Source organism: Paramisgurnus dabryanus, chromosome 10, assembly GCF_030506205.2.
Source record: "Paramisgurnus dabryanus chromosome 10, PD_genome_1.1, whole genome shotgun sequence".
Lineage (NCBI taxonomy): Eukaryota > Metazoa > Chordata > Actinopteri > Cypriniformes > Cobitidae > Paramisgurnus > Paramisgurnus dabryanus.
In genome coordinates this window covers 17422094-17446248 of record NC_133346.1, presented here as the reverse complement: position 1 = coordinate 17446248, position 24155 = coordinate 17422094, and the positions used below count along the sequence as shown (strand labels likewise).

The 24155-nt window shown below is 38.6% G+C and overlaps 1 protein-coding gene across 3 annotated transcripts; it reads right to left on the bottom strand.

The window, feature by feature from the left end:
- Positions 1 to 219: 219 nt before the first annotated feature.
- nsd3 (nuclear receptor binding SET domain protein 3) lies at positions 220 to 24155 on the bottom strand. Of its 3 annotated transcripts, none has more exons than XM_065290521.2 (23): positions 23795 to 24155; positions 21502 to 22523; positions 21245 to 21404; positions 20997 to 21151; positions 20321 to 20926; positions 16620 to 16740; positions 16256 to 16356; positions 16046 to 16091; positions 15807 to 15937; positions 15284 to 15409; positions 13218 to 13344; positions 12873 to 13070; positions 12614 to 12793; positions 9644 to 9793; positions 8503 to 8659; positions 7130 to 7332; positions 6902 to 7014; positions 6538 to 6807; positions 5849 to 5965; positions 5618 to 5759; positions 4376 to 4482; positions 3991 to 4195; positions 220 to 3430 (listed from the first exon to the last, which is right to left on the bottom strand). In XM_065290521.2, the coding sequence occupies exons 2-23, from the start codon at positions 22474 to 22476 to the stop codon at positions 3132 to 3134; spliced, it is 4689 nt and encodes a 1562-aa protein (XP_065146593.1). In that variant the 5' UTR covers positions 22477 to 22523; positions 23795 to 24155; the 3' UTR covers positions 220 to 3131. The 3 variants fall into 3 exon arrangements, with proteins under 3 accessions (XP_065146593.1, XP_065146594.1, XP_065146595.1); XM_065290522.2 differs by having other exon boundaries at positions 21502 to 22520; XM_065290523.2 differs by having other exon boundaries at positions 9644 to 9667; positions 23795 to 24154.

The following is a 24155-nucleotide window of genomic DNA, read 5'->3' as shown; positions in this document are numbered from 1 at the left end:
GGAGGACACCTGGAGGATGCATCCTTCCGTTTGAGAAACGGCCTATGATTCTTTAAAACTGTCCGAACGAATCGATTCGCTAAATGAATCGGAAAGTAACACGCCCTCTAGAGACGTACACGTATTTGACATAAAAATGCTCTCAGATTCCAAGTCCTGCTAAAAATCACACAACCTATATATGTTAAATCAATTATGAGCAACTCAATTCACACACACTTGAACATTCATTACAGTTTATTGAAGTCAAATCAGGCAAGTCTGAAAACGTTTAAATCTGTGGAATGTCGCTTAAAGTACTCTCAGAATAATTTATGAATTCTGAAGAAATACATATCTCAAAAGTTGGTCAAACAAAAAAATACAAGAAAAGAAATGTACAAAATGTCTCTACGTTCACAAACATTCAGAAGCAATATTACAGCATTCTTATGACACTACAATATAATGACAATTGAGTTTTTTTCCAGCTATTTACAATTGATCAAGCATCATTCCCTTACACAATGCAATGACATAGGCTACACGACATAGCCAAAGAAGCCTCTATTCGTGAATATATCAGAATTAAAAAACTTGGAGAGGACATACATTCTACCCAAGCCATATCATTTAGGATACGTTTTATTCAAGTTGGAGTGTGTAATCTGTTTCAATGCGCATGGTGAAAAGTTTACATTAACACACTAACCTTTACACAAACTCTGTAACTCAGTAGCAAGAATTAGTAAACGGTCTATTTAAAAAGGAATGTGAAATCAGTACATAAAACCAAATAGTGTACATACGGTAGTAAATTTAGTTAAGCAACACAAACAACATGCTTGGATAGCACAAAATGAATATGACACCTTCAAATACACAGAAAAATGTACACAACGTACAGTGCACTGACACCAAACACTGGAATCAATGGAGGTAACACACTTTCAACATCTGATGCAGCAAAATAGATATAGCGACAAATCAATTACAGGCAAATCAGTGAATAAGCCACTGCACACAAAAAAAAAATGGCACTGTAAATTAAGTAAATGTCCATTAAATCCACAACTGAGTGGAAAATCAAATAAAACAAGGCCAAAATAAAAGTATAACCAGTATCGATTGTAACCAGGTGAGAAAGAAGTCTCACCAAACTGCATTTTCTTCATATTTTCGTTATAAACATAAGGGCAGATATTTTAGAAAGAAAAGTGCCTACGGTCTCTAAAAATGAAAAAGATATATAAAAATAAATGCAAACTATAATAAAATACAATGAGAGAAACACGAATATAAAGAGGACACCCGAATTGTCTTCCATACTTTAACCTAAAAAAGATGCAGTTGCAAGTAAGAGCATACAGTATTTCCATAAACATACAAAAATCTCTGTTTGGCAGTCAAAATTGCCTAAATTGCCAATCCAATCCAAATTCCAAGAGTCTTGCATATCCACCAATAACACTCAGTTTTGACACGAAGAACAATACAGAAACCGAAACTGAAGTAAACTAAAATGTGCAGCACCTTTCCTCCATTTCATAAAGTGACAAACTTGTGGTGCCATCACATATAATACTTGTACTGTGGTCTATAAAAACGTTCATGTGAAACGTATATATATATTTATATTTATATTTATATGACTAATGGGCAAGTACAAAGCCCATGTGTTGAAGTCAGTAAGATCGATTCTTCCATCCGTGCAAACTGCGGCACAGCACGACTGCACAGCTACCAGTAACAAAGTAACGGTACTTTACAGTTGATCAGTTCAAAATTGAGCGGATCTCAAGACATCGTAACACACAGGCGTGGTGAAAGTTTTAGCTATTGAGTAGATTCACATCAAGTAGAAGTCACAGAGAGGATTATGCTACACACTCGCCTTTCGTCCGACCACGTTATATGACAGCCGTTCGCTTTTAGCATATTAGTAGCGTATGTCATTACAACAAAACGTAATACAAGAAAGATGCTATAAACGACGAGCCGTTTAACCGGAAATTGAAGTGTGCGGTTAAGGTACGGTTCGATACCTTAAGTCTCTATTGTACAGCAATGACACATGACAATGCATCACGGGAAATAAAATAACAGCGTGTTTGAATATATTTACACCTGCATGTTGTTGGCAACACAAATGCGAAACATGAAGAAAACAATCAAACGTGTTTTAAGATTGTACTCACAGTCTCACAACTAGCTCGGCTCTGAAACATTATATGAATTCCTTGTAATTGGTTTTACACTGGCACCTGTTCAATACTCACACTGGTAAATATTTGATTTAAAAGAGACATGGCAGTGTTGGAATACATGTGGCAGAATATGAGACGACACTACACCAACAAACGTTACCGTTTGGAGACCTCAATAATGATCTTCTCAACACTTATTATTATTATTATTTCGAACGATGGTGTCTCTTTACGTTAAAATGACCGAAAGATAAATGGCAATACGGTACCGGCCAAGCAATAATGTAATTCTGCTGACGAAAAGGGCACATATACAACAACACGATAAGTGATATCAAATCGACTAATACGGATGAATAATACTGTACATTGTGAATGGATGTAAACATCGACATAAATATATTAATGGTTATATATCTTACAAATCACAAACTCACTGGAATGGGGTGGCAGTTTAACAAATCTTACTTGTAGTCTTTCGACTGACTCTCGCTTTTAAACTTTACCACAAAAAAACTGATATTCAGATGTAGTGTAGTCCTACGGGTGGCGAGGGGCGAATGATTTCACCCGACACGCATTACAACAGTCTTTGCTATTTACATGAGGTACATAAATAAAGGTCTTGGTTTAAAGTGTTTATAGAGTGTCCGAGTACCGTAGATGTGGAGGTGTGGTTTCAGGTTGCAGTGAAAGTTGTTTAGAAAACCAGATGTGAATCGCTTATGCCATCGCATTAGCGCTCCGTGTGAATTTGACATTGTGATGTGTTGAAAATCATACCAGTTGCTTGCTGTATATTTGGAATGAATATCAATAAGCTCACTTTCTTCAACCGAAACACGAACCAGCTAGCTGCATGTGGATACGGTTCACCATCGTTGTACTTCGGGGTGTTTTTTAAGCTTCTTGTAGCCCTCGTTTCTCCTCGATGCTTTGGCCCAGTCACTCTCTGTCCACCCCCTCATCGTCATCATCATCATCTTCAGCACCCTCACCGTCCTCACCGGTTTCCTCTGTGGGTTCGAGGGATTCCTTCTTTACAATGACCTGGCTGGGGTTGGCCTGAGGTCCTAAGGGTCTCTGGGGGTCATGGTTTGAGCAGCAGGGGCGGTTGTCTATGGCAGACACCGCCAGCTGCCCTCTTTCGTGTTCTCGGCAAAAGGAGGCGGGACAGAAGTGGCAGAAAGAGGACGCGCTGCGCTGGCACACGTTGCAGTGGTGCCATGGGCATTCCCATCGTCCTGAAAAGCATCACAGGGATAAAACAAATTACACAACATGGTTGAAGTGAGGTACAAAGTACAATTAATCGTGATTAATTGATTGCAGAATAAAAGTTTTTGTTTACATCATGTGTGTGTGTGTGTGTGTGTACTGTGTATAATAACTTTGTATAAATAAATACACACACATGCATGTATAGATTTAAGAAATGTTTACATGTATATACATTTGTATATTTATGTATAATTTTATATCTATATATACATTTATTCTTTAAATTATACATGCATGCATGCATATTTAAATATACATTATTATTATTATTATTATTATTCACAGTTCACACACACATATGATTTAAGCAAAAACCTTTAATCTGCAACAGATTAATCACGATTAATCGTAATGCAACCCTAATACAAAGATATTCAGGCATGCACACTACAACTGCTTTGATAGCAACCAGCTATAACTGATGCATGTGTGTGCGTACATACAGTGCATGTGAGATGTAGAAAATGCAACCACAGTAGCGTTACTACAAAAAAATTGGATTGAAGTGCCGGACAACACGTACCGTAAGGAGGTTTAGTCAGGTTGAGACAGAGGAGATGATACGCCTTCGGGCAATCCTTTCGGTCACACATAACCAGCTCTCCTCCCTCTCCACAGCAATAGCAGAAATATTCATGGGTCTGTTTGCTCTCCGCCTTTAGTTTACGCTTCTTGGGTTTGAGTTTGGCATTGCGCACCTTCTCTTCCCTCTCCATCACCACTGCACTCTACGGGAAGATGAATGAGGTCATTAAAAACACAATAACAACAGGCGAAAAAGAAAAACAAAGCACTTTGTAATAAATAAAGCTCTGGGCTATCGGCGTCTCCAGTGAATTGTCAATGGTATTAATGGAGATTGTGTGTCGACACCAAGCGTGTTGCCGTCTAACGCAATTAAGCTTTACCTTGGGCTTGACTCCAAGAAAACCGCTACAGTTCTCGGCCCCGCAGTGGCACGATGTCCTCCCGTTACCCAGACAGTCCAAGTTGTAATTGAATGTCAGCTCAGTGTCTGAGGAAAAACAATGTTTTTATGATTATTGAACAAGAAGCTACGTTATCAATGTATTTAAAGGGACACTCCACTTTTTTTTTGAAAATATGCTCATTTTCCAGCCCCACCAGAGTTTGATTTTTCAAATGTGATTTTTCACATTTGATTTTTACCGTTTTGGAATCCATTCAGCTGATCTCTGGGTCTGGCGGTACCACTTTTAGCATAGCTTAGCACAATCCATTGAATCTGATTAGACCATTAGCATCACGCTCAAAAATAACCAAAGAGTTTCAAAATTTCTCATTTAAAACTTGAGTCATCTGTAGTTACATCGTGTAGTAAGACCGACAGAAAATTTTAAGTTGCAGATATGGCTAGGACTATAGGCTCATTCTGGCGTAATAATCAAGGACTTTGCTGCCGTAACATGGCTGCAGCAGGCGCAATGATATTACGCAGCAGCCGAAAATAGTCCCATTGGTTACTTTCAATAGCCGGGGACTATTTTCGGGCACTACGTAATATCATTGCGCCTCCTACAGCCCAGTTTACAGCAGCAAAGTCCTTGAATATTACGCCAGAATGAGAGTATAGTTCCTACCCTTATCAGCCTAGAAAATCACAACTTTAAATTTTCCGTCGGTCTTAGTACACGATGTAACTACAGAAGAGTCAAGTTTTAAATTGGAAAAATATTGAAACTCTTGAGTTAATTTTTTTAGCGCGATGCTAATGGTCTAATCAGATTCAATGGATTATGCTAAGCTATGCTAAAAGTGGTACCGCCAGACCCGGAAATCAACTGAATGGATTCCAAAACGGTAAGAATCAAATGTTTAACTCTAGGGGAGTTGAGCATATTAAAACAATTTGCATATAAAAAAAAGTGGAGTGTCCCTTTAAGAGCATCAACAACCAAACACTGTAAAAAAGTTGGTTTAACTAAAAAAAGTAAGTTGCATTAAAATTTTGAGTTAATTCAACTTAAATACTGTTTTTGAATCAACCAATATTTTTATGTTGAATTAACTGGATGCCTTATATTTTAAGTTCAACCAACAAATCTAATTTGCAGTGTAATTCAATACTTATAGTATTGAGCAACAGTGGGGGGGGGGCTTGCCAAATAAAGTTTAATGTTTGTTCTTACCAGCAGCGATTTCACACAAGGTGAAGAGCCCTATTCGCACGTCGCCATTTACCGTCCACTTCTGAGTCTCGCAGTTCGGACTGCAGCTGTGGTTCATGAAGCGCGACAAGTTACCTTTGGGACCGGCGTCTATCACACGATCCTATGAAGCACAGTAAGTCGAATTTTAGTACAGCAGTGAACCTACGCATTGTTAGAATATTCAATGAGTGGGTACGAAAACAGCGTTACCTTCGTGAGGGTCAGCATGTAAAAGTTCGTGATGCTGTTTTCATTGGCATGTCTTATTCTTTGTTTGCATTCCTCTGAGTCAATCAGTTCCCCGACGTACTCCATTACAAAATCACCCTGCAAAAACAAATACATAAGGATCCACGGTCACTTACTTTTTTGTCTATGACGGACATACTGAAAAAATAGAGTTAAGGCCGAAGTATAGTCCTGTGTTTTACAAGTACCAGATTTTTGAAACCTTGCGTACATTGTGTGCAATGAAGGAGTATGTTGGCCACAAGAGGAATTGCAATTTGTCGCAATGCGCATGTGTTGAACATCAGCGCACATTTATGAGTCAAATGAATTATGCTTTGCAAGGCTGTGGACGCACTCTGCATGTGTATGCATAAAAAACAGACTATACCCAAGACTTCAGTTAGCATCATGGTGCATACAGTTCACACCAATTAAACATCAAAGTACAAAATTATGTCATTAAAAAGGTATTCACACCAAGTACAGTGACAAATTCCTGTAGTTTCTGTACATCTCAACTATAAAGTGTTTGATATTAAAAAAAGACGATCCATCTTTACCCTCAAATATTGGACTTGGTATAAACAGGCCTTACGTTTGATATGATTTTCATTCAGTAAAATACACTAAATAAAAAATTTCAAATGAAATCTCTGTGCTATTCTCACCTTCTTGAGGTCCTGCTTGGTTTTCAGGCCCCATCCGCGGCCACTGGTCTTGATGACCTCAGTGTCAGGGTATAGGCGTTTGGAGAAGCATTGGTTGTGACAGCGGTCCCCTGCGGGACAGACCTGTGGGTGGCACTCGTATTGCAGCATCCGATTCAGGCATTGTGAGTCCTGGCTGCACGGGCGCTCATCTGTGGGTTTACAATTGCAGCGGGGGATCTCAGACAGATCTGCAACGTGCACCTGCACCTTGCCCACAGGCTTATTGGACTGAAATAGGAAACATGAAAGTGTCAATCATATAGTTTTTAGTTTATTTGGTGGTCATGTATTGCACTTGAAAACGTCTGTGATTTCAAACTACCTTGATTAGTTTGTATGGTGGGGGTCGGCGAGAGCTGCGCTCTTGTTCGAGAGCCTCCTTGGTTTCCCGCTGTGCTTTGAGCTCCTGGAACCTTTTTGCTGCCTCTTCAAGCGCTATATATTCACACAGACACATACATCAAAAACATTTAATACCAATTTAATGCTGTAAAATACATTGATTGGCAAATGTAAACAAATGAGGATTAACATAAATTTGTTTGTTTACCTTTCTTAAACGTTTTGTTGATGCCAACTTGCCCTTCTGCAAAGTTCTTATCGCTCTCGACATATGGGAAAACTCTGCCCTGGTTAATCCAGTAGTAGTCATGGGATCCAAAGAAAAAGACTGGAAAGTCACCAATGTCATGCTTCAAGCTCTGAATGTTTGAGGGAACCAGGCGTGGGTTGCAAATCTCAGCTGGCCACCACCTACACAAGAAGTTTTTAACATGGGTGATTCCCACAAAATCTTAAATTAAAGATTTAAAAAAATTATTTGCATCAACAAATTTTCATTTTTATTAATTAAAAACAAGGTCTTATATATTTAAAAGGCATTAATTACAAACCTTTACTGACAATTGAACATAATTAAAAAATAAATTAAAACGAAAATCTCATTACCGGAACCTTTTTCAATACCATAGCACGTTTTGCTATAATAAAGAGAAGTCAAGACATCTAAGCAAGTTTGTATTTACCATAAATAATAATTAGACATTAATGAGGTATATTTAAACAGAAAATTATAAAAAGTAAAAAAATTATTTAAGTGAAAACTACCTGTATCGGTAATGAGAATAAAAAAGTCTGTTTTTTTACACACTGTGTGACAAGAGAATACTATATTTTTACTAAAAAAATGTTAAGTAATATGTTAGCCATATAAAAGGTACTGACAGATGTTTTGTTCCTTTAAACAAAATCAAACTTAAATGTAAATATGTTACGGAGGATGAGAACAAAAGTAATTTAGATTTCTTCAAATTTTTCGAATTTGTCTTGTTTTATTATACATAAATAGTCTGTTAATGATTTATTGTTATTTGAGAATATTTATAACACCACCCAATTATTAATTCTGAATACTTAATTGTTCCTTTGTATAAATTACAACATAACGTATATATAATATAATAGCAGGACATGTTACAGTAATGAGATTTCAGCAGAAAAAGCAATAAAATACAAAAATAATTCATTGCTATGTTAAAAAAATTATTTCTTTGTTCAAGGTAGAGATCAATTATATTTGTCATGATAATTTTTAGTGCTACTGAATTTTGTTTTTTATTTGTGATTTTTGCTGAAAAAAAACCTTTACAGACCAAAACAATAGTGGGGTTTTGTGACAATTAGTTCATCTATTAGGTATTTCTATGCAAGTGTACTATTTTTATTCTGGGTAATCAGACCTAAAATACTGACGATGACTCATTGTGCACTGAGGGGTGTTAGTTTTTGTGCCAAGAATGTGAGTTTTTTGCTATTATTTTATGCTATTATGGATTTTGCACTTAAAGGCCTTTACTAAAATATCTCAGTTCAATGGATCTTATTGACTTAATGAATACGGCACAGACACTTTAACAGACATACCTGTAGTTGCCCAGCTTGACCCAGACTATTTGCTTATAGTGGGGTTTTCTGCCTGATCTGCATTCCCCACACAGCCACGTCCCTTCGGGCATCTCCATTTTCAAACACTCGGGGTGGAACGAGGCAGGGCAGGCCTCGCAACACAACAATCTTCCTCCTTTTTGACAAGCACACACACACACGCATACATAAACACACACATTCGAATACACATAGGCCCACAGTATTACCACATGCTTGCCACTCCCACCAAAGGCGATTCACCAAACCTTGTCCAACAAGCAAAATAATTTTTTTTTATTCATGTCTTTTTATATGCTTTAATGTTGTGCCAATCTTGTATAACCTGAAATTAGATTCAAAACGCCAATTTGGCATGCACAAGGACATGGTTTGACAAGAAACACCTTTCAGCATAATGTTAATATGTGCTTTTCTGTGCCATGTGATTTAAGCAGCCAATAGTGAATGATTGGAGGGGCATTATGGGAAGCATGCATCGATGCACACTGACCGATCGTCTGGATTAACATCACCTGCAGTACGTGAGCAGACACACAGAGCAAGTATTTTGGATGGTGTCATTTAAAAATGCTTGGTCTGACTGACACAAGACAAGTTTGCACTAATAGTCAATAAAAACAATTACCAGTGCCATCCAAAATATGTTTAGTTAGATGATGGAAGGGGATAATTGTGCTCAAGCAAACACAGAAAGAGCGAAAGTCTTTTAAAAACAAGCCGGCCAATTAATGCTAAGCCAAAGCGTAAAGCGTAAAGCGTGTACGGACTCAGAATAACAAGATACATATCTTATTAATGTGTTCCTACGGCTCAGTTGGGTTGACAACACAAAGGTCATGGGTTTGATCCCCAGGAAACATACATACGGATAAAATACCTAGTTTGCAAATATTATGTGGCCTGAATTTGTTCCCCAACTCAAACTATATCCAAAATAATAATAATAATGTAATCCCTATGTGTTATTTTAAGCCCACTTGTTGCATTAGAAGCAGCATGATGGTGTAAAGTTACAAGCAACCGGATGACCGAAAAGAAAGAAATCAAAAGTTGCAATAAGACAGCCGTGAAAGCATACAGATGACAAACTACATAAACCAAGAAAACGTGATTTTACCTTTCCCAATATTCTTTTTGGTAGCTGACGAAGAAGAAGGAATCATAGGTAATTTCATCAACTCAGCACGATTTGACTCAGTCAGAAGGTAGTGCGACTTAAAGGTATATGAACTTAATATGGTGTCAGTATGGTCGTGCACTAAAAGCCCTACACGAGACAAACAGGAAAAGTCATGAGCAATGAAACTACCCATGATTCCAGAAAACACACACATCAGGGGAAAAAAATGACACACGATTTAATATTGTAAGTAGTCCTGAAAAGAAAACACACAAACGGAAGTCTTAGGAGGAATAGGTCAGTGTTGGGAGTAGTGTGAGCTTTTGTGCGTAAAACAGACTTGTAAAAATATAGGAATTGTGTTACATCCAACTGTTTTAACTAGGGATGCACGGATACACAATTTCTGTACTAATATTCGATTATTTTGAAAATATGGTCGTTTTCCAGCTCCCTTAGAGTTAAAGGTGACATAGAATGATTGAACGGGGTATTTATCCTTGTTCTGTGATGTGACATGTAGACAAAAATATTTTTGTTTGGGTCTGTAATGCCTTAGAAGCTTCCTAAAAACCTCTCTCAGATAGCGCTATTAGGGTGGGGGATTTTAAACAAGTGGTTTTGCACCTATTTGTCTCCCCCTACTGGCTTAACTTGCAATCTCATTACTGATTAGCTGACTTTGCTGCCACTCAAAAAATGTAGCCAATTATGTGATGTCATAAGCATCAGTTTTTCAGATTGGGACATTTTCTGGCTGACATTTCTAAAAGAGGAATTTCTATGAGACTGAGATGTTTACATGTCTAGCACTTTTTGTATGTTCGTGAATGGGGGTAGACTACCATTATTCAACAAAGACAAGGTAAAAATGGTTTTTCATTCTCTGTCCCCTTTAAACATTTGATTTCTACAGTTTTGGAATCCATTCAGTCGATCTCCGGGTCTGGCGGTATCACTTTTAGCATAGCTTAGCATAATCCATTGAATCTGATTAGACCATAAGCATCGCGCTAAAAAATAACTTTAAAAAGTTTTAAAACTTGACTCTTTTGTAGTTACATCGTGTACTAAGACCGACAGAAAATAAAAGTTGTGATTTTCTAGGCAGATATGGCTAGGAACTATACTCTCATTGTGGCGTATTAATCAAGGACTTTGCTGCCGTAACATTGCTGCAGAAGGCGAAATTATATTACGTAGTGCCCGAAAATATTGTAGTCCCCTGCTATTGAATGTAACCAAGGGGACTATTTTCAGGCAGTGTGTATATTACACATATATATAGTCCTTGAATATTATGCCAGAATGAGAGTATAGTTCCTAGCCATATTGGCCTAGAAAATCGAAACTTTAAATTTTTTCGTCGGTCTTAGTACACAAATGTAACTACAGAAGAGTCAAGTTTTAAATAGGAAAAACATTGAGACTCTTTGGTCATTTCTGAGCGCTAATGGTTCAATCAGATTCAATGGATTATGCTAAACTATGCTAAAAGTGGTACCGCCAGACCCGGAGATCAGCTGAATGGATTCTAAAACGGTAAAAATCAAATGTTAACCACAAGGAGACCTGGAAAATGAGCGTATTTTTAAAAAAGTGGAGTGTCCCTTTAAGTACTTATGTGACAATCTGAGCCCCCCAACCCTCAACATCAATCTTTCCTTTTGATTCTGCCATTTCATATACAAGCATGATGAGATTAAAAAAATTAGCAAAAGTGAAATAATTATTGTGATATAATAAATAATATTAATAAATAGTTATTATTAATAATTCGAGAATATTTTAATTTAGCTTGGCATTGTAAGCATATGCTTTTTAGATAGATAGATAGATAGATAGATAGATAGATAGATAGATAGATATTTTATGCATCTTTATTTAAGTTTTAAAGTATATCGGATCCCACGCCACCTCTGTGAACTTTTTAGTTGTTTTAATTAGGTCATAAAATTCTTATTATCGGGTGTCTTTAAACAATTGTCCGATAGTGGGAAAATGTATTTGCTGATTCCAATACCGATATTATATATACACATATATCAATATAACGGTGCATCCCTAGTTTTAACATCTTTTAATTGCACCACAAGTTAATTACAAAATAACTTTCATCACACCAGATAATTGTGACTCCCATACAAACAGATTATCCAAATAAATACGATAAAGATGGTTAAAAAATATAAATGTATGCATTTACCGATCATTTTCCGGCGTAAATAGCGGGTGAGATTTAGTTTGCATTCACAATGAGTTCATTTACATGTACAAAAAGCTAAGGATAGATGAAAGAATATGTTTGCCATTAAACCTGACCACGCATAAAAAATTTTTAATTGGGTGTTTCTGCCGTTCTTTGATGTCGAAATGTAAACACAGCAGCACATTTACGAACGCTGCTATACAGAACGCCTATAAAGACATTAACATGCTAAGCAAAATCGGGTTAACCATCAAAAATCTTCATTTGGGTGTCAACTGGGTTTTGCCTAATGTAACATGACCTTGCAAAACTGTGTTAAGATATCAAGGACTAAAAACTATGGATGTGCAGTATATCAGCGCTCCTGGTGGTATCCGCCAATATTAGGGTTTAAATTTAATAAACAAAATCGAATTTTGAATTCAGTTCCTCCTTAAAAGAATTACAGACACTTAAAATGTTATTGATTAGTTGGAAACAAACATGATCTGATGGTTTACAGACACAGATCTAAAAGTAAAGGATTAGACAAAAAGACAGAAGGTCAGAGTTCATGTTGGATAAGTATCCTATTGTTAGAAAACATAGATGACACTGACCAGAGAATATTAAAATATTGATATGATACATAAAGTTACTACTTTACTACTACATCATCATGCATTTAACAGTTAAATGCAGTAGGAGACACGTAAACAATACTATTTATCTGAATAGTTATAACCTTCTCAATGTCAAAAACCTCAGGCCAAACGTACCTCGAGCGCAGATGAAGCACCAGCCTACGTTTACAGGTGAGGAAAAGTGTCCGTTCTTCCTTGAACTGGAGTGGTTGCTACATATGATGATGTGGGGTGTTATCAAAACACTTCCAGCCGCCACACAGCCATCTCCTGTGTGATAGGCCACCGGGCACCGGATGCAGCGAATCATGCGACCTGCATAGGAAAACAGACAACACGTTCGCTGTTGCTCAAGAAAAGCATGTATGTATGTATGTAACCGGCTTCTTTCTACCTTTGCTAGCTTTGTGAAGGTCTTTGTCGAGACAGCATGTGGCACAGCTGTGCTGCGGGCAACGGAAACCTTTGGTGTCGGTGATGGTGCCGACGTGTTTGCGTGCACAGGTGTCGTGGTAGTAGCGGCCACAGCCGTTCACAGAGCAGCGCTTTACTTCACCTTCTGACGTTTTGCAGGAAAAGCAGAGGTGGGACCCTACGCAGTGATGAAGACCAACAGGTTAGATTAAAGGTGCTTTGTGTAGATTTTACCAGAATAAAGCTGTGAGACTGCAAATTGCAACCAACATCTCAGTCCACAGCTCATGTAGCTACAGTAGGATGTTAAACTGCAAAAACGTACCCGTCTTACACTCTTGACACATGAGCTCTCCCTCCGTCCCACTGTTGGATCCAATACAATCTGGATGAAATAGTCTGTTACAGTCTCCCTCACAGCTCACCAGTGAATCCCCAAAAGTTTCACAAACCTAAAAGATCACAGAAAAGTACAGCGTTTACAAACAGTCACATACATCACATGTTTATGTGAACAACATTTTTTTTATTGAACCAATACGCTGGAAAAGCATAGATCAGTGTTTCCCAAAATTTGTCGTCTTACGTGCATTTATCAGGTTGTGAATGTATTATTTTGTCCAAAGCAATAAGTGCATTTGATGTATACATTGTAGCAGTCCAAACTTTTCCTGGGCATCGAACTCATGTTCTTGGGACCTTGCAAGTGCCATGTGTCTTATGTATACAGCCTCATCAGTAATACTCAAGCAGCCCCCATGAACACTAAACCAGGGGAATACATTTTTTTTTTTAAACACAGACGTCGTGGGGGACACGTTGAAACTCGAATGTTGTTTCAAAAACTAATCCCGTCTGAATAGTGCTTAAGGTATTAAGAGGTCAGAAGATAATTTCAAGAGGAAGAAAAAGCAAAAACTGTAAACATTGACTGTGTAGTCGATTATTTAAAGGGGACATTTCACAAGACTGTAAGATGTCAAATAAATCTTTAGTGTCCCCAGAGTACGTATGTGAAGTTTTAGCTCAAAATACTATATAGACCATTTATTACAGCATGATTGCCACTTTGTAGGTTTGAGCAAAAATGTGCCATTTTTGCGTGTTTCCTTTTAAATGCAAATTAAGCTAGGCAAAATCGTATACATTATCGGAGGCGATTTCGCACGAATATGAACGCGATTTTGCTAGCTTTTCTGTGAAATTCGCTCTGTGTAGTAAATGCCGCTCCATCTGAAAGCAGGCCATGGAGATTAACTAGTAATCACCAAACCGGCTTTACTGACGAGACACGCATTAGAATCGCAAGCAATTTTTTGCCCATCTCTAATGCAAATGAGCTGATATTTGCACTAAATGGCATTGCTGTGGTTGGATAGTGCAGATTAAGGGGATGAATCATTATAATAGGATCCCCTACTGACATCACAAGGGGAGCCAAATTTCAAATGACCTATTTTTTCACATGCTTGCAGAGTTTTGATTTTTTTTTAACCAAAGGTTCTGGGTTGATCCTTTCACATTTTCTAGGTTGATAGAAGCACTGGGTACACAATTATAGCACTTAAACATGTAAAAAGTCAGATTTTCATGCTATTTATCTAACACTGCTTGAAAGTTTGTTCCTTTTTATTTTTTATTTTTTAGAAAACTTTATGAAACTGGGTACCTTGGTTCATCATATGTGGGGCTGCCATGGCATCATAAAGTTTAAAAACACCTATGCCTGGTTGCATGAAAGTCCTTAAGCTCTATAATCCCTTAGATATAATGTTAAGGGCACGCTTAATGAAACATGGGTTGCAATAAAAAAACCTAAGTGTTCACTTAAGGAACCATAAACTATCAGTAAGTATTTACCCTTAAATGCTAAAGTATTCCCTTAAGTTCTGCTATACGTTGCTGCAAAGGCCTTAGTACCCATTTTACCTTTACCTATTATGGTCCCTTAATTTTAAAAGCAGTAGTTGATTTTATGGTCATTTAAAAAGAGGAAGTACCGTGGGGCACATGTCCAATGATCGAAACAATCCCTTGGAGAAAAGTGATGCACATTAATTAGGAGAATAGTTTGATTGTCAGTCAATCCAAAGTGCTTTGAGGTTTTATGAATGCAGTACTTTACAGACTGTTATTTGTGACATTTCATTGTTGAGCTGGGTGCGTTGATTTGTTTACGCTATGAGATTTTGTAACTACTGCAACTGCTTCTCCATTGCCGTATTTTGACAGAGACTACCGGAAAATGCTTGTTATAAACACTTAGGTAAGCGAGACAGTTAAGACATTTGTTGCACCCCTCAAGAAAACCCTTTCCTCAGGGACATTTTTTTTAAAGCATCATTTAAGGATTTTCATGCAACCGGCACTGCCTTAGATGACAGAACTTACATGGCAAACCGTATCCTTTTTTGAAGTACTTCCCCCTTGACGAGACAGGCTGGAGTCCACTGACTGAGCGTCTGAGCCATCCGCATCAACTGTTGCAGGACTGTCCGAACGCTTGCCGAATGCAGTCTGCATGGGATACAAATCATCACTTGCAAAAAAAAACTTATTCACCACCAAAAATAATTTTAATAGCTTTTAAAATGAACAAATTTGCAACTATTCTTCTATTCAGTAAATTTGACTAAGAAGTTTATAGCATTAAAATATACATTCATACAGGTCCGTGTACAGCCAGATTTTTGTAACAGCGCATACTTTGTACATATGTAGCCCGTGCATGCACATACAGGAGAACGTAGTATGTAGAGCAAGAAACGCATTGCATTTTGTCGCATTGAGTCAAATAAACTATGCTTTGCAAAGATATGCGTTCGACTGTGCGAGAACATTCGCGTACGCGTAAAAAACAAACTATACTAAAGGCTTTACTGTGACTTCTTGTTTTGTTAATAATCAGTCTGACCTGTGGATCATTAAGTCCTCTGGAGTCAGAGTCTGATGTGTCTCTGTACAAAGAGCTGGCCATCTCCACATCCGTAGATGCCCTGCTGCGTTTCTTTAAGGGTTTACACGAATCTGAGATCTCACTGGCCCCTGCAGGATTGGAGTAGAATCATAAGTCAGGGACTTATCCATAATCGGTTATAAAATATATATATAAGAAAGTCTTAAGATCTCGTTCCCAGGAAAAGTGTCAGGCACCTTTTTGTGACCCCGTTTTGAAATCCATTTGAGGTGCGGTTTCCATCTGGAGCAAAACAGACACACAACAGAATTAATCTTTAATTTCATCCACAGACATAAAGACATCAAATATATACATAAAAGACAAAAATAACAGGTTTGGCATTATGGGTACATCTGAATGATTCATTGGCAGACACCGGGGAAGGTTTTGGATTTGTGCCGTACCTGCTCTTTCTTCACTTTCTTTTTTGGCACAGGTTCCACGCTCTTCTCCGACTCGGAGCGGCTTCGCACGCATCTACGCTGCAGTTTTCTCTCTAAAGGCTCTGTTTGTGCCAACAAAATACACACACAGGTTACACACATATATCTTTATACTTCACTTCAACTTTAATAAGCAAAATTATCTTGTAACCATCATCGCTACTATAAAGGCCAGGATCACGGAGGACGACCAGACCCAAACTAGCTAGCACTAACCAGCATAAAACAACAAGGAAACTCATGCTAGACTAAGCTGGTCTGTTCAAGCATCACATGTCACGCAATAAAAAAGTTTTTTTTTTTCACGAGGTGGTATTATTCTCACCTGAAGACTGCTCTGTTGGTGAAGGGCGATCCGCGCTCTCCTGGTCACTCCAGGCTGCGGGAGAAACGGCCCGTTCCTCTTCACTGGAACATGTCTCCGCCTCGGCTTTATCACTGGAACCCTGCAACACAACGAGAGATATTTGAACTTGGTCAAGCTTTGTGAATGAAAATCATTCAAATCTGCTGTTTTTATAAAGTATCAGCAACTTTATTCAGTGAAGTACTGACTACCTAAAAGACCAAGAGAAAAATCAGTGTAATGTTTCATTTATCTCAGCTTTAACTAAAAAGCTAAATATTTGGCCACACATTGCATCTGCTTGCACCCCACATTCTGACGATAACAGAAAAAGATGTGCATATTATATAAGCTATAATCTGCTGTTATATAAGATATGCAAAATCATATTTAAGTGGAACGAGTCTATATGTTAGGAACATTTTATCTCGGCTATTAAAACAAAAGAGATCCAAAATTGAGACGCTTATATTTTGCTTTTCAAGACACAATAAAACAGAAGTGGCAATTGTTGTGTCGTAAACGCGAGTGAAACGGCTTCAAAAATGTAAAACGATATGGCGGGACAGTAAGAGAGGTCGTAATATTACCAGTAATTTACTAGTAAATGATGTGTATGAGCGGAGAATAAGGATTACCTTCATTAGAACGGACCGCCGTCAGAACACGCTGACAGCTTCAACACGAATCATCACGTTTTGATATAGATAACATGTTTACCCCCGCACAGTTTATGGACATTTCCACACGCACGCTGCTTAAAGTCGAGCACACCTGAAGTTCATTTCCACATCTCTTCACCAAAGACGTTTGAAACTGTTTACCGTCTATTTGCCGAATTGCCCACGTCCTTTACAGTCTCTCTGTAAAGCCTAATGTGTAAACATTACTGCTGTTCAAAACACAGGTTACATCTTCAGTTCAGTTCCGATTTTTCTATATAAAATCATCCTATATAAAGTAAAGCAAGAGTCCCCAACCTTTTTTTTTACACTGCGGACCGGTTTCAGCTTTAAAAAAAATTCACGGACTGGGGGGTCCCAGAGTTGCTGTTCAAACAAAGTGTAGAAAATTCTCCTTTGGAAAATGTATAACATTTTAAACGGAAATAAGGGTCAAAGAACCATCCGTTAGGAAAATTAATACCAGCTTTAATTCTATAGTAACAGATATAAGAAAAAAATTAGCTGAGAAGGAGGAGGGATGCAAGAAGAATTCCAGCTGGGAGTAAAGGCATGGAGACTCCCGTTTACCATAGCCTATGATTTTAATGATAATTGACACAGGACTAAATGTTTAGGTTATGGTGCCACAGTTGCTTGGTAATTCTGTAGTTGTTTTGTAGCCTGCAATTACTTTTCAGGTATTTGCGATGTCACAGAGTTGAACGTCTTCACGTATTGACTTGTATGATTTGCAAGCTACATTATGGAAATGATTCACGAAGTCATACCTCTGCAAGTATTTGATCCATTGTGTTTTAGAAATATGCACAAACTTATAACAACAATGTGATCACCAATGCGCTGGCTGGTAGAGAGAGAGAGAGAGAGAGAGAGAGCGAGCGCGGTTAAGTACAAGAGTGGAAATGATCTATGTTTTTTGAAGTCGGCCCTTAAAGGATGAAACACCCGATTAAGCTATTATGTAGCTATAATACACATTTTTTTCAGAACGTTCTTGAGCCCCGGTGGCAACTTGACCACTATCCGGTACTAGGTCCCGACCTGGTGGTTGGGGATCTCTGATAAAAAAGGACATTCTGTGAAAATTAGGGGTGTAGCAATACACCAATGCCACGGTTTGGTTCATATGGTGGTTTTGAAGCCATGGTTTGGTTCATTTTTCATTTGATTTAAGGGCAGAGTCCATGGCCTGGCACCAGCAATGCTAAAGAAAACTAGATTTACTTTTAACTTAATAAAAATTATTATAACAATAATATATAACATTTATTAAAGGTCACGTTTTTAAGTAAATTGTGTGTTAAAAATAATGTGTTGCATAGGAACATGAACATGTTATATTGCGCACTGTAAACACAATCAAAGCTTCAAAAACACAGGAAGAACAGGAGCTTTAATTTTAACTTGACTTTAAACAAAACATAAGTACAGTCAGCCTGAGTAAACTAAATAATTAATTTTAAGTGCAGTCTGTAAACTTAAAATAAACATAGTTTTTTCTAACTTTACCATAAATTTTTAATGTTTAATTACGGTAGGGATTTTCTTTAAAAACACCATCATGTCATAAATATATTTTAAGTTTTTATAAGTTCATATGGGTTTAATGACTATTTAAATAAAAAAATTGTTTTTTAAAGGTGCATGAGAAAAGCGTTTGCACCTGCAGCACCGAAGCGTGCCATGAGCTGCCTGTGTACTATAAGTTTGCATTACGTTATTTTAATAAAAAGCTTATTTAACTGAGGATGCAGATTGTATTTGTATTATTTCCACATATTGCGTTTTTTTGTTCTTTGAATGTGATGGTGAAAGATCAGTACAGGATGCAAGTGACAGCAAGATGCAATCGTTTTCCTGTAACACATCCAATATAAGCGTTCAAAATTGTATTTGTGGTTTAATGATAAAATATGCTTTTAGGATGAAATTGATCTTCAAATTACTAATAAATCATTTAAATGTGCTTTTGTGGTTTGACAAAAAACCTCCTGACAACAGTGTGTCTTTGGAAAGTCATGATGACATTACTTAAATGCTTTTAATATAAAACTCTCTGACATTTTAGTGTCAATCCATCCATTTGTATTTTGGCCACTATGTGGAGTATCGTTACAACCCTAGTGAAAATATAACCTTGATCTTGAATATTGACTGAGTAAGACCACGTCAAAGATTGAAATCAACGTGATTATGCTCCAAATTTTAAAAATAAGATTAAGAGTCTTTAGCCTGGATTTCACAGACAGGGTCACATATGTTAATGGGACACTCCACTTTTTTTGAAAATATACTCATTTTTTCAGCTCCCCTAGAGTTAAACATTTGATTTTTACCATTTTGGAATCCATTCAGCCGATCTCCGGGTCTGGCTGAACCACTTTTAGCATAGCTTATCAAAATCCATTGAATCTGATTAGACCATTAACATCACGCTAAAAAATAACCAGTTTCGATATTTTTCCAATTTAAAACCTGACTCTTCTGTAGTTACATTATGTACTAAGACCGACGGAAAATTAAAGTTGCGATTTTTTAGGCCGATATGGCTGGGAACTATACTCTCACAGCAGAGGACTATTTTCAGGAGCTGCGTAATATAATTTCACCTCCTGCAGCCATGTTACGGCAGCAAAGTCCTTGATTATTATGCAAGAATGAGAGTATACTTTAAACTTTCTGTCAGTCTAAGTACACAATGTAACTACAGAAGAGTCTAGTTTTAAATAGAAAAAAATATAGAAACTCGGGTTATTTTTGAACGCGATGCTAATGTGTTAATCAGATTCAATGGATTATGCTAAGCTATGCTAAAAGTGATACCGCCAGACCTGTAGATCGGGTGAATGGATTCCAAAATGGTAAAAATCAAATGTTTAACTCTAGGGGAGCTGGAAAATTAGCATATTTTCAAAAAAGTGGAGTGTCCCTTTAAAAGCTTTCTCAATTTTGGCGTTACTCCTAAAAGTGTTTTTGTTAGATAAAAGGAGTTACCTCAGGTGACCGAACCTGTTCGCCAGGCCTCTCCTCACTCTCTACCTTCTTTGGAATGTCCAGATTTTGTTTCGGGATCTGCCAGTCACACTTTATGATCTCTACATTGAGTTTTTTCATAGTGATGGAAAGTGGGAGGAGCTTGCGGGCTGCAGCAGTCCTCCATGGTGTCCTGACAGGAGGTGGAGAGGGTTCTTGGGCTTCTGGTTCTGGAGGACTGTGTGGTTGCTGCTTGTGACAGTGTTCCTCATCTTGTTCCTGATTTGGAGAAGATGGTTCCTCGACACTAGTGATGCTGCATTGCCTCCGTGGCTGCTGGCGGCGAGGTATAGGGACCTCTTTTGTGCCGGTACTGCCTCTGGAGCGTCTCTGCTTTCGTTCGGGGCGTGTTTTTCCGGTCGCCCTAGGTGATGTCACAGTGTCGGTGGAGGCGGCAGCAGCGGTGGCGGCGGCGGCAGCAGCAGCAGCAGCACCGGGTTCCTTGTCTATGTAGATGAAGGTGTAGTTCTCATTGCGCTCCTCTCGTGTCATTAACAAAGCGGCTTCCGCATGGCCAACGCCCACCTCCCATTGAGCACGCTCCTTCTGAGACTGGGGCTTCAGGAGCTGTTAAAAAATAAATAAAATAAGCACTAAAAAAACCCAACAGATTTGTGGATTACAGCGTCACAGATACCTTTTGCCTCTCTGTTGGGTTAGTGGTCTTCCGTAGAGTTTCTGCTTGCAACTCATCAAACTGGCTTTCACCCTGGTACACAACTGTTCGTTTCTCATTGACCCAGGCCCTCTCTGGAACGCTTCCAAAGAACTGCACATGGTATTCCCGAAGACCTACCAGGAACCAGAAGCAATGCATCAGAAAAACAGATCTGAAGACAGCAAGCAGAATAAAACATCTGTATTTTTATGCAGTAGATGGGCTACCTCTTGTATTAATACGCGTGTGAACATTTGATTGTGGGTCTGATGATACCATACAAGGCCACCAGGGATAAGTTCCAACCTTTGCCCACACCAAGTCACCAATATCATACATTTTGCAGGAGCCAGTGCTAGTGATAACCGAAGGAAAGTGCTTTTCAACCTAAACAAGAACATATGAGACATAATTGACGGGTAAGTACACAATTTTATAAAAGATTTATCCGTGTCTGCAAAAGTGGAAATGAAATAGCACTCACTCTCTGTTCCTGGGGTTCTGCTTTGGAGTCTTTGAGGGTCGGAGGTTGTTCTTCTCTTGCTGCAACGTGACCTTCATTGGCCTGTGCAGAGCATTGGACCATGATCCCTGATCTTTCCTCCACACCTTTGCCTGGTTGCTGGCCCTCCTCTTCCGGAAAAACAACATGTCTGCTGCTTCTCTTTTTCCTCTTCTCCTTCTTCTGCTCGTGTCTTTTCCTTGAAGCCTCGCCTGCCTGAACCTCTTGCAGCAGATCCCCGCACAGAGCGGACTCGAACAGCTCCCTGCCGTTCTGATACGTCTTAATGATCTTTATCTTGATCTCCGGTGAGCTAGTCTTTTTTGGAGTGGTGTTGGCTTGTGTGATGGGGTTGGAAATACTGCTGTCTTGAGGTGACAAGAGGGTTGGAGAAGAGGGCAAGAGCAAGGGAGGAGGCGGCGGTAAGACTTGGGGCATAAGGTGGGAAGCAGGGGGTGGGTGATGGTGGTGAGGTAACAGAGGCGGGTTTTGTGGGAGGTGTTGCTGATGGTGCTGATGGTGAGGATGATGCGGCTGGTGGTGATGATGGGGATGCGGCGGAGGCGAGATGTGTGTCTGAGGCTTCTCCTGGACCACCGGTTGCCTCAATACCGTACCCTCGCCAAGCAGCAAGCCATGATCGCCGTAGTTTCGAATGGCACCGTAACCGTTCGCAGAGCCATTGGGAAACTGAGAGTACAAGGCGAATTTAGCCTGTTGCTCATAGGAGCCTACGCCCGTCGGGTAACCGTTTGTTATAACTGGGAGGTCTTCAGCAGGGTAAGAAAAGTCAGACTCCAACGGAGACTCGTAGTTTTGCTGCCCACCGTCATCTCCTGGGTCACTGATGGCTTCATAGACATCTTCCTGTCTGATGTTGGCTGAGTCAATAAGCTGAGGGGGTTGCTGAATTGTGTTTCCCATGATCCCTTGCATGAAAGAGAAGGAGAAATCCATTGTTCTGCTCCAGCATCCTTAAGTTTCCCTTGTTCTTACAGGGCCTGCTGACATATTGAAGAGACAGACAGAATATGTTTATGATACATTTAAAAAAAAAAACATTTTACCTTGTCAGTTTGTAAAAATGTAACTGGCAAAATGTTCATAAAAGTTTCATTTTCCCCTGGGAAAACATACTTTAGTCTACCAAGTTATACAGACTTCTTTATGAGGGAATGTTACACGACATTTTGACCAAAAATCTCAAAGCATTGTTAGATTGCAGATTTCCTTCCAGTCAGTCACATTTAATACCAAGTTTTGCATAAAGCGTTCCCTTAAAAGTCAACATTTGTCAATATGCCATGCATTGTTGCAATATGTGTGTTATTAAATAAAATATTTATATAATAAAACTAATTTTTAAAATAATAAACATTTCTAAGTAATTTGATAAAGAGCCCATGTGTGTGCAAAAATCCTTTCACAGCCAGAAGATAACTGCTGGGCTAACTGGCCAAAAATAAATAGGTGTTTACCATCAAAATATTGGGGGTTATTACGGCGATTTTGTTTGTTTTGATTGTCTGTTAATTAGAAAAAAAAACATCAAAAGAACTCGCTCAAAAAATAATTTTAGGTATCATGCCATAAATGTACACGAGAAAGTGACACAAATTAACACACGGCTGTTTAAAATCAACTAAATTGAAACATTGTTTCGTGTCAAAGAAAAACAAATCTGCAATGCCCACCATCAGCCGGCTAACATTAGCATGCTAGCATTTTCGTGATAAAATAAATCCGATAAGAGCATGTTGTGTTTATTTACACGTACGGCTTAATTTAAATATCGTAATGGTAACGAATGAAGAAAAATGTTCAATCGTGTACTTAAAACAGATGATATTTTCCCTTAAATCCTGGTAAAATATAACGCGGATCCGTGTAATGTCGCTACATAACATGAAAGGCTGCGTTAGCGGATGTGCTAATGTGGACGGGGAACATTAACGCATGAACCTTAAAAGTTGATCACATTTGTATTTTAATAAACACATGTTTTGATGCCACTGCAAACGTTTATTGGCAACATAGCGCATGCGGAAAACCTTAAAACACTAAAGAAGTGAATGCGAACATGCCAACATGGCTGCCAGTGCCCCTTTAAATCAAATTGGCCATATTACATTTCAGCCAGCAGCTATCTCGAGGAAAAGGTGTGATGAAAACCATTGCTTTATTATTATCAAAACACAAACGCATGCAGCGTGTTTTTTAACGCAATAATAGCAAGCGAAGCATCGAAACGACGGTAGAATAAAAGCGTCTGTACCTTCAGCGTGTTCCATTCTAAACAAATACACCAAATAAACTCGACTCCCGGTGCAGTTAACATAAACACATGAACACAAAGACCTATGACTCCACGTTTCTTAGATCTATTCCGTTTTGTGGAAAGAAAACTGTGCCTAGATCAGTCGTATGTCGATACCCATGATAGGATGTGTGCCTGTGAAATCGGGAGGGCCCCGTTTTTTTTTTTTTTTTTTGCGGGATGCTCCTGCAGACCTAGGGAAATTTGGCTCCCATATATTTTATTATAGCGGTCTCCCTCCCTTTAGCTGTAACAAAAGCCCCCTCTGCTTAAGGCCCGTGTCTCAGCGCCAAAATAACATCTCCCCCATTGGCTGTGC

Coding starts and splice junctions, on each gene's coding strand:
- nsd3 (XM_065290521.2), bottom strand. CDS start 22,476: ATGGATTTCTCCTTCTCTTTCATGCAAGGGATCATGGGAAACACAATT. Junction 13,345..15,283: donor AAAAGGATACGGTTTGCCAT/GTAAGTTCTGTC, acceptor GTGATCTTTTAG/GTTTGTGAAACTTTTGGGGA. Junction 7,333..8,502: donor GTCAAGCTGGGCAACTACAG/GTATGTCTGTTA, acceptor CTTCTTGTGTAG/GTGGTGGCCAGCTGAGATTT.